The sequence below is a fragment of the Malurus melanocephalus genome, unplaced genomic scaffold (genome assembly GCF_030028575.1).
Source record: "Malurus melanocephalus ecotype Western Australia unplaced genomic scaffold, MMel_1.1 scaffold_2, whole genome shotgun sequence".
Taxonomy (NCBI): domain Eukaryota; kingdom Metazoa; phylum Chordata; class Aves; order Passeriformes; family Maluridae; genus Malurus; species Malurus melanocephalus.
In genome coordinates, this window is record NW_026623234.1 from 7824421 (window position 1) to 7835682 (window position 11262).

At 45.4% G+C, this 11262-nt stretch overlaps 1 protein-coding gene across 4 annotated transcripts in view; it reads right to left on the reverse strand.

Moving 5' to 3' along the window:
- The window catches only part of SMOC1 (SPARC related modular calcium binding 1), a 126791-nt gene extending 118008 nt beyond the window's left edge, over positions 1-8783 (reverse strand). For all 4 annotated transcript variants that reach the window (XM_057366990.1, XM_057366981.1, XM_057366973.1 and 1 more), the window contains exon 1: positions 8574-8783. In XM_057366990.1, the coding sequence (XP_057222973.1) occupies positions 8574-8678 (105 nt within the window). In that variant the 5' untranslated portion in view covers positions 8679-8783. The remainder of the gene's footprint in view (positions 1-8573) is intronic.
- Positions 8784-11262: the final 2479 nt, after the last annotated feature.

Consider the following 11262-nt stretch of genomic DNA (forward strand, 5'->3'; position numbering starts at 1 on the left):
TGGCAATTGGACCCAAACCAGAAGCAATCTCTTGGCTCAGACAAACCCCATTATTTGGCTAGTATCCACAAACTCCCAACTCATTTAATATCCTTCACTTGGAAAATACACCCAAGAGCTTCTGGCTTTTTAGTTCTTAACTTGCACCTAGTTCTACCATGGATTTGTTTAAGCCCAAGTGCAGAATGCATATAAATCTGCTTCAAAGAAATGGGAAGGAAAGTGGCTTGATATACTAGCTAGAGTAGGTTCTTTAATCTTCATGGGACTCAAGAGAGCCTATGCTGCAACAAAAGATTACCATACTGCATGTTTCTGACTAGCATGTATATGGTACACACAGAAGCAAGATCTACAGATAGTGTACATCTGGACATTAAAGGATACCACTGCCTCTACCAGGTGTTTTCACCTAAGGATGCTTCCTTATCTTTTGATTCCTGGTTTACTCCCCCTCCATACCATACATGATCACATTGCCTCTTCTGCAACCCACAATAGCTGTAGAATTCAAGACAGTTACCTTTACATTAAGACTGTATTGGATTGTTTTAATTTGTTGGAGTGTCAAACGCTGAAGTATTAGAATTACAACTGAAGGATCATATGATCTTGATTTTGGGATTTCTCTATAACCAAAGAAAAGGTTCTCAATCCAGCTATTCAGGAACTCAATTAAATAAAAGAACAAGCACTATTCCACACATCACAAGCTGACATACAGCAGCTAGGTTAGTGGACTTGCTTCATCAGAAGGCAAAGTATGGCTTCCCTGTGCAATTCAAGTGATTTGTCTCAGTCATGGAACAGGGAAGAGAACAGGGATGGACAACATTTTCCACATTCCTTCTAGTCTGTGACCCAAGCAGCGGTAACAGAGGACTGGTGGCCAACAGAAACTCTGAAACAGAATCTGCCCACTAAGTGTTTGGAACCTCTCCTCCCTATTTGAGGATCAGCACTTCCCTCTGGATATGATTCCAACTATCATTAACTGGACTAGTGGCCAAAAAAAAAACCCGTAGAAAAACAAGTTATTTCATCTGTCCTACACTTCCCCATCTTTCTAATCCCTACATACCTTCCCTTCCATTTACTATGATTCTTTCTATCAGAGGTTCTCCCATGAGAAAATCCTCATCTTTATCAACCCCTCAACCCCAGTTTTAAACAACATCTCAGTGGCACAGAAAGAGCAGGCTTCTTCCACTCTGAATAGGGTGAAATTACATTCTTTCAGTTTGTCATGAGACTCAGAATAGAGAAAAATTATATTAGGCCAAAGCTCTTATAGCAGTGAATCAAATTTAATTTCAGACTGACAAGGGCTGCCATGTAGCCTACGGAGCCAATCTCAATAGTCTATGCCTTGCACAGAAAGAATGTTGCTTGCAAGTAGCCTGCTTCCTTTTCCTTATCCACTTCAAGTCAAATGTGTGTGAGGCAAGGCGACCCAGTTTCCAGAAACCTGCACATGTTCTGGGTCTATATACTCAAGTACTGAGCAGGATGGTCCTCTGTGTACTGAGCAGTATGGTCCTCTGTCGCAGTTACTCGGGTACAGTGTCCTGCTCACATTCCTTCATCTACTTCATMCAGAAGCAAGAGTTGTTTCTTCAGAACTACAGCTCCAGCCCAAGAGGGAAGTCTGGGTGCCCATGGCAGAGCAAGTTATCTGCCTACACACACCAGTTTCTGTATGACTTCCTCCACCTGCATGAAGAGTCTGCCAGCAGCATTGGTGGGTTGCTTGTCTAGGTTTTGCTGCCAGACTCTACTTGCCAAAATCCTGAGCCAACCTTTAATGATGCAGCCTCTGTTGCTATAGTACCTAGTGTTATTTTCCTATCTCTAGGCACAGACCTTGGGGGGAAGTACCTGAGTTTGCTCTCATTTCACACCTACCACTCACTTCCCCACGGCATAGCTACGTGCCACTCCAAATGAAAACCCCTGTCAGTAGGCCCTCAACAGCAGCTGGCCCGGCCACAAGCCAGCAGGAGGCAAAAATGTACAAACCCAACATATGCAGGCAGATCCTTCTGAGCAGGCTACAGCTGAGAGACCACCGGCAAAGAGTTTGACAGCCCAGGCACCTGCAGGCTTACAAGGCCTTCTAGTTCACTGCTCTAAGGACAGAAGCACAACAGAAACACCTGACAGAATCACAGAACGGGTCAGGTTGGAAGAGTCCACAATGGGTTATCTGGTCCCTCCTCCCTGCCCAAGCAGAGTCATGCTAGAGCACATGGCACAGGATTGCGTCCAGATGGTTCCTGAATATTCCCAGTGAGGGAGACATGACTTCCAGCAAGGGTGTTACCCCAGCTGCTGCTGTCACCTTGGCATCATCCAATCAGGCCCAGGTAGTCTTCAGAATACCCTGAAGGTGTCACACAGACTACAGAGAATCCCTTCATTCACCAAAGCAATTTGCTCCATTGTCACTCACAACACTGTGGTGGCTGCACTTCCAGCATGAAGGCCTTTTATTCAGAGAGCACAGGCTTCCCTTGGAGCAGTTCTTATAGGGGAGCATAACAACCCTATTTGCCACTTCAATTTTTAAAGAAATAGCATCTGTCAGAGGACAGGCCCACTATGCGAGGCAATGCTTTCCTCACCAAACAGATGACTTTTCTAATGCCCACGAACATTGCTAACGTTACTGATATTGTTACTGCAGCACCCGACAGAAGCTTAAGCTTCATCAACAACCTACTTCAATAAGGAGAAAAAACATCCAGAATAGGATGCATGAGGCTGGTTTCAAGGTAAGGCCTTATCCTGGCGAAGCTGCTCCCAGGCTGAAGGGCTGCTGATAGCCTACGTGAGGCCATATACAAAGAATTCTTTTGTATGGTGGGTGGTTTTCATTGTCCTGAATAAAACTTTACACCCTGGTGTGACTAGCTATGCTTTCCTGTCGTTACTCTCTCAAAGTGACAATGTCTCCTCCCCTCACCAAAAAAACCAAAAAAAAACNAAAAAAAAAAAAAAAAACCACCAACCAAACATAAAAAAGCAAGGATGAGGGCAGAGTTGCATTCTTAGCCAAGGTTTTGGTGCCAGAATGCTCCTTAATACTCCTTCCTCATACCTACAAGCAGTAAAATCATCACGCGCAGAAAGCTTCACATGGCTGACATATAAATAAGCTGAACACAAGTTGTAACTGCTCATGTGAGCCACTCAGAAGAGGCAGTTACTTACCGTTTCCACCACATCCTGATAGTTTCCTTATGTAAGCAAAGATCTCACACTGACCTCTCACCTTATCCAAAAAATTCCAGCATGGAATGGACACACCCACAGCAATGGCAGCCTTCATTGTTAGAGCAAGAACTTCACAAACAGAAGAGTTTCTCTCAGAAAAGCATAAAAAGCTTATAGTTCTACCAAAGCAATGACAGTACTTAAGTGTGTAGGCTTCACAGTTCAAGTCACAACAGCTGCTACTCCACCAGAAAGTCACTTGAGGACCAAAGCAATAAACTACTCCCAMTGCACACCAAGCTTGGCTCAAGATCCACTGTGCCAGAAAGCCCCTAGAAAGTGCATTAGCACCAGAGATCTCGTGGCAGACCTGCTGGGGGCCTCTGAGAGGGAGCCACCATATTCTCAAACAGGATGATTAAGTATGGCAGCCAGCACAGCAGCCTTCAGGGATCAGCTTCAGTTCCACCTGCATTGCTTCCATGTTTAGCTTTCAATGTTGGCATAAAGCTTATTGTGTAAAGCTTAACTGCAATGTCAGATGTGCCAGCACGAGAAGAACTGGGATTCAGCAGCCAAGTAAGAGACAAAATGGGGTTTTGTTTGTTTGGGGTTTTTTTGACATAGTAATGTCGCAATTAGTTTGAGATGGCAGGATAAGAACATCTAAGATATTTAAATAGCAGTATTAATATTTCAGAGCTACTATACGACTAAAATGAGTTTACAGTCATCCTACCAATTGCTTCGGGCCATCTGGAAATGAAAGAAGCCAAGAGAGCATCTGTTCTGTACTGTGAAGATTACCTTAGCACATGACTAGAGCTAGAAACTGGAAAACTTGTCCAAGAGGTTATCACTGTAGGTGTTCCACCAGCTACAGAGCTTGCTGCCACCACCAGAAAAAAATACGTGAGCAGTTTCTTTTTCTGTACCTCATCTTTTGCTGGCCAGAAATCTTTCATTAACAGCACAGCTCATTAACATGAGTGGAAATATTCTTGTAGCCAATTCTGAAGCTCAGGCAGCTAAAACACCAACTCTAAGACAACATAGAGCAAGTCAGATCCTACAGTGTTTTTCTGTTAAGAACAGGACCTGCTGTTCCAATTGGAACATAATGTTTTAATACTTCTCTACCCAAGAATTAATCCTGTTCTTCAACACAGTTGCATACTATTTAAAAAACACAAGTCAGATCAGTTTCTTTAGTACACATAAATTGAGCTAACATTAAAGGTCTAAACATGAGCAAGGAGAAGGAAAAATAAGCAGTAGAGATCTATATTCAATTAGAGCTTCCACCTGGGTAAAAAACATCCCTCACCCAACCAAAACATGGTATCTGGAACCAAAAGCTGCTTGCCATAGGATAGATTTGTTACTCTATCTCTTTTCTGAAGACTTGCCTTTGGGTACTTGTTCCTTCAATAAATGAATCTCTCCAAAGATAAAGGAATCTAAAATCATTAAAGTGCTTCAGTTGCTAGTTATTAGTGAAGACCTTTGCAATGCAGAGTGGTGATCAAGCTCTAAACCAAGAAATAAAATTCCTTCACTGAAAACCTATCCTAAGGTTTACTCTTTTGTTCTAGATCTCCTGTGTATGAAGCTGTCTCCTCTATACTTTTATTACATGCACTTTTGTAATTTCTTCCCACCCTAAAGAACACAGACTCCCTGATTTAGGTGGGGCATGCATAAAGACACCTGGTTTGTGGAACCCTTCCAGTGGTGCTGCTGAGAACACAGAGCAGAACACGCTCCTTGTCCCACTCCTTGGCATAAGCAGCAATGCTTCTTGCACCTCCAGAGGGAACAACAAAGCTGCAGGAGCCTTTTCAGTACTTTTTATCAAGATTCTTACCTGGTGCTCCAACTTGTAGCCAGCTGCAGCAGGGAATTCCCAATGCTCTGTGGCTCTCCAATTTATTCACTGGAATCTCTTGGTAGCTTGATAATTTTACTATTTGCTATCTTCCTTTACAACAACACTGAACTGTAAGGTTCCCCCACCAGCCTGCCTTTTAAGGGAGGATATGAGATGTTTCCGTGTATGAAAGTTCTAATGATGACCCGGTCCTCCCCTCCCATCTTTTAGTCCTGTGAAGTCACTGGAGGGGTGCAGGTCCCCAATCTTCCAGAAATCTAAGCCTGTTCATAGGACAGCTTTTGACTGCTGCAGACATATTCTGGGCTTTCTGCAAATGTCCACCATTTCTCTGTGCTAGTATCTGTCACTACTCTCACCAACAGTTCTCTGCCATGTATGGATGAAGTTCATAATGGTCAGGAGTTATACTCAGAAAGCAGAGAGCCTACACAGATCTGTTTCGGAACTAGAAGAAAACAAAGGTCACATTTAATTGCCCAGATGGAAGAAAATAGACTTAGTGGCACAATCTGTTTAATCTGATATGTAAGAATATTGCTTAAATGCACCACACAGTAGGAGATGCAAGAGCCAGCCCAGTCAAGCTCCCCATCTATCACTTTGGGATCAAGGAGGGGGAAAACAGCAAGACCTGGCTTGTCACACCCTCCAGATCTCATGCCAACAGAGAGAAAGAGGCACACAGGAAAATAATACAAATAAAAAAATAACACCCGATTATCTTTTTCCAGAAGGCAGCATCCAACAAACAGACCTTTTCCAAGTACAGTCCTGCAATGCTCCTTTGAGCTACAAAAGTAGAAGCGACCAGGTGATTGTGTAACACAGCAGAAGCTTTACGAGCATCTGTCAAGTGAAGAAACAAGTCACACAGCAGCCCTGGGCTTCCAAGTTATTTCTAGGACAAGATACTCGACTTCCTATGGGGCTTAACTTAGGACAGTTGTTATTAACTGTCATTGGGCAACACTGTGTATGCAAAAGCCAGATGTTTCCTACAAGTCACTGACACCAGGCCTAAAGAATTCACATCACTGCTCATAGTTTCACTATAACAAGAAACAGCAAGCTTCATACATCTTTTGAGAGCCAGAAGTTCCTCAGCAGACCTGTAGGTACTAGCTTCACTTGTAATTTACCTTGGTATTCAAATAATTATTCTGGACTCGCTACATCTGAATGTTTCATCCTTTATTGGCAGAGAGATGTAGATATACCTATTTCTTTTCAATACTTAGTTTTTCAACATTTTCTGCAAACATTAGCAAGCCATTCTTTTCTGCTGATGTATTCAGTAACAGTGCTGGACTACAGTAGCAACAGGGAAACACAAGGAGAAAGATCTAGAACTCACTTCAAGCATTATTGCTGGTCATTTGAATTTACTGAGTAGGACTAAAACCKGTTGTTCACCTTTAAAAGCATTTCAGTTTGCAAATAATGGTTCTAGTGTTTACCATTCAGAAAAGAAAGTGTGAAAGAGCAGGTACCCTACCAACTGAACACCTACAAGATCAGACACCCAACAGCAACACTGACACACCCCTTCCCTCCCACATCCAGGGAGAATTCCTGATAGAAATACACTCTTAATTGTAAGTCCACATGAGAAATACATGCTAGTGTAACATGGTAGCCACTATTTAGGAAATTAATAGTATTTTTATTTTCATTAGAATCTGAAGTATGGCACCTTTATACTAATGACAACTTCACTGGCAATGTCTAATCACTGCAAGAGATGAAGCTTAGGGGTTTATATCAATCAGCCTTGGTTGCAAACAAGTAAACCAAACTCCTCACCTTCACGTGCTCTTAAACATGACACTTCGAGGGGCAAAAAGACAGATTTCCTGAGTTAGACATCCAGGAAATGCACAGTTTTCCATTTAAGAGCTCACAGGTTAAAACACTAAGCTAAACTCTAAGCACATCTTCCTACAGAATTGTAGATGCCAGTGCTCCCAGCTGATATTCTCTCCCCCAGTCGTGAAAGAAGAAATAGCAAAGTCAGTTCACTTACTTCAAGCAAAARGTACATCAGTAGTCCTTTGTATTTCATTTTCCACTCTCCTGAAGTAGCTCTCACTCCAAGACAACACAGCACAGGGAGCAATTAAACTGCCTTGTAAAGTACAGTATATAAAAATGGTATATATGAAAACTGTTTGATATACAGGCTCATTGCACAACCATGCACTACCATTGGGGTATTTTTTGTTTTTTCAGTTGCTCTTCATTAAAGCAGTCAGATACTGGTGCTGATGAAGGCCCTAGCTATCCAGGCAGACTCTTACTTCTCACCTCAAAGCTCCCCTCTATTTGGAATCACTCCAATGTGAGGTTTATACTTGATATCGGGTAATAAAGATATATGCACAAGCACCCCTGTGTTTCCTGATCTTTTAAAGCAGGTCTCCAGTAATTTATGGCACACACCAGTTCTAACTTACAACTAGTGAGATCAGAACAGCTGCTGTTACACATCTGGCCATAAAAGAGGCTACACAGCACAGCTGTACACAAGKACATCAGTGCAGCCAGTAGTACACTTTCCATAGCTCTGAGAAGCATTTAATAGCCATCATGGTCAAAACACTTCCATTAGAAAAAAAAAAAAGAACATTGTACTAAAGTCCCTTGTTGTTATACTTTGGTCGAGTAGGGATTTCAAAGACTCCTGGTCTTGCCTAACCACGGTCTAAGTTAATTAGGTCCTACACTCCATAGCATTTTAGACTGCCGGGTCAAGAATGCACACTGGCCAATGCATCCAACATGCCTGCAGAGAGAGAAGTTTTTCCACTCACCCAGAGRTGTGCTTTCATTGCAGCATCGGCTGAAGAACAGCTACTGTTTTGCAGCTTTATAATTGAAAACTCTCACACTACTCTGTAGTAGTGCTGCAGTGGTAACACTCACTCACTGGGAGAACCATATTTAGAAAAATGTTGGGTTCTCCCTGAGAGCAATGTAATGGCTTGGTAAGTGAAATTAACAGCCCCAGTAAGAGTCAAACACTGTCAGATTAAAAAAAAACCAGAGCTAGACTCCTACAGGGAGAAGCCTGGGCTGAAAGCATCTAGTTTTATTGCAGGGATTCATTTAATCCCTGATAGGGAACATAAAAAAAAGAAAACTCCTAAAGCTATGTGCTGGAAACTGGGGCTACATTAAATCCAAGTCGAGCAATATAAAAACACAGCCTGCTAACCTCCACCCTCCCGTGTTTTTCTGCAATAAATGCCAACAAGTTAATACCGGTGTACGAACTTCTCACACGCAGCTGAGACCCAGCTTTTAACAAGCGAGCGGGGAGGCCCTTGCGAGGGTCCGCGCCCAGGAGGAGCGGGGCCGGGGGGAGCTGCCCGGCGCCAGGGGCTCCACCTGCGGCGCTGACAGGGCGCGGGGGCGGCGGGCCGGGGCACGGCAACCTGCCGCACCGGGGCGGCGGCTCACTTACCCGGGGCCCCGTGGCTCGGTGGCCGCGACCCTGCGGCAGATGCACCAGCAGCAGCGCCAGCAGGAACGGGCGAGCCCCGGCGCTGCGCCAGGCCCGCGGCACCATCGTCTCTCGGGGCGGCGCGGCTCTGCGGCCACCGGAGGCGGCTGTCCCGGGCGGCGGCGTGTCCGTGGGCGGGCGGTGCCCCGGTGCGGCGGTGGCGGCGCGGCAGGTTCCCCGCCTCGGCCATGGGGATGCCCGTTATAAAGCCGCGGCGGGGCGGGGCCGGCCGGCACTGACCGCGCCGTGCGCCTATGGCCGTGCGGCCGCCGCGGGCCGCTGCCAATGGCGGGGCCGCACCGCCTCCCGCCCCGCCCCTCAGCGCCGGGCGGGCGGTGCAGGTTGGCCGCGGGCGGCGCAGGGTGGGTGCGATCCCCGTGCCCGCGGCACACGGAGCCCTCGGGGGCACCCGGAGCCCCCGGCGGCCGGACGAGGGCAGGAGTGCCGGCYGGTCCCGGCGGGGCTGCGGGAGGCGGCCGGGCTGTGCGGCCGACACTCTCCGCGGGGCTGCCGGGCTGTGCCCGTCTCAAAGCCGTGCAGGGTACAGGCGGCCCCAGCCTCGGGCGGCGGCACTGACAGCTGAGCCGTGCGGCCGGGTCAGGCTAGAGAGCAAGTAAATTGGGCATAGGATATCACCTCATGGTCCACAAGCCGTGTTGCTTTGGTCCTGCGCTCTGGGGCCAAGACAGCAAGCTCCTGTCCTAGGGAGCACAGATCCTCGTGTCACCTCCATGCCGGGGCTCGGKACATGGCTGACCCACAGCCAGAGTCTACCCTTCTTGAAGATCTTCCTCTGCCTTCCCAGCTGCAGAAGTAGCCCCACAGACCATTGCTTTGCATTGCCCAGAAAATCCTGGAGACCTCGTGACAGTTACGTGTCCCAGGACTTTGGTAAAACATGCCTTGCACCTGAGAAAACATCCCAAGTCCAAGTTTGGTACCTCTTGAGATGACAAGCCCTTAGAGATGGCATGTGGCTGCTTCACCCACGCACCGGGCACTCAGTAATGGGAAGTTTGGCTAGAAAGGGAGTATTGTCACAGAACAGGCAAGTTAGTGCAGCGGTAGAGCAGAAGCAGAAGAGGGGAAAATGGAGATATATCTACCAGCCAGGCCCAGTCTCTACAGGCATGTCTAAAGATGCAACAGTACCAGGGCATTGTAATGGCAGCAAGCTGTAGACCCTGAGCACTGAAGGCAAAGTAATGCTAAGCCCTCTACCTGACAGAGGGGTTGAGTGGTGGAGATAATCTCATGAACCAGACTGGCTTGCATTTACATCAAGTCCTTAATTTTTAAATTATCAGTTGAGTTTGATGGAGGGCGGGGCAGACGCCCAACATTTTGCAGAGTAATATGCATGGGAGATCATTGCTGTCTATGTAATAGTAACCTTTATGTAGGACTGTTTTGTGGTGCTCTTATGGAAACACACAAAACATGACATTTTTTCATACAATGTATTAACTTTCTTGACTCAGTGACCTTACAAGAGGCAATACCCAYACTTGCAAAAATTCCCGAGAGTGTATCCACTAGGTATGGGGAGGGGCTGCTACACCCACATCAAGAACCTTGTTACACAGTAGAAGTCRTATAATTCTGGCATCTTATCAGAGCAAAGCAGAGTGTTTAGGTATAGTGGTTGCTTTAATCTTTCTTTTCCTAAAAAAAAAAATAAATAAAAATAAAAATGCCAATATGTAACATTTTGTCATTAGCCTAGACAGGATAAGCAGTTTCTTACTCACATGGAGCTCTGCCAGTATTCATTATTCTTGGCTTGCAGATTTCTCTGGGACTACAAGCACAGCACCCCATACAAGCCTACATTAGTCCTAACCCTCACCACKATTTTAGCCTGGTTCTAAGCTTTGCCAGCTCTTCTCCAATATGGCCTGTGGTATCCTCTGATTTTCCATTTCAAAGTCTCTCTGATCCACACCTGAACTTATGCCATTCCACATGACATGAGCAGAGAGACCTTGAAGGGAAGAGGAGGGGAAGAGTTGGGAAATCTGAATATGAGTATCTTTGTATATATCATGATGATCTCTGTTGAGGTTGGACAAGTTATACCAGTGCACACCTGAATCTATGAAAAGACGGGCAGAATCTAGTACAGTTTTGTTGAGGCATTGATCCCACCACTGCAGTACCACATCACTTCATATTTAAGTCTTGATTAAATTCCAGTCCAGATAGCAATATTACATTTGCCTACATTCTCATCTCTAGTTTCACAGGGGGATTTTTGCATCTGACATATTTTGTGTTTTGCCTTCATGTGTTCTTTATCACTTGTACTTTAAATGTGAATGTCTTTCTTTGGTGTATTTTTTCACACACAAACACAAGGATATGAGGATCTCTATGCTAGATAAATGTTTGTTACCATTATGAAAAAGTAATTGCTTTCTTAATCCCTAATAGAGAACACCAGCTACTCCAGAAACCTACCACCAATGCCCATGAGGCCCTGACACCAGCAGCATCTTAACATCAAGTTCCAGYGAGGATCAGAAATTCCCAGTAACACAACCCTTTGACCCATTCATGGTCAAAGCTGTTTATAACCTTGCCACATGTATTTCCAGCTGTTGCCAGGTGTTTCTCTGTAGGGTCACATACTTCCTTTGCAGATAGCAAC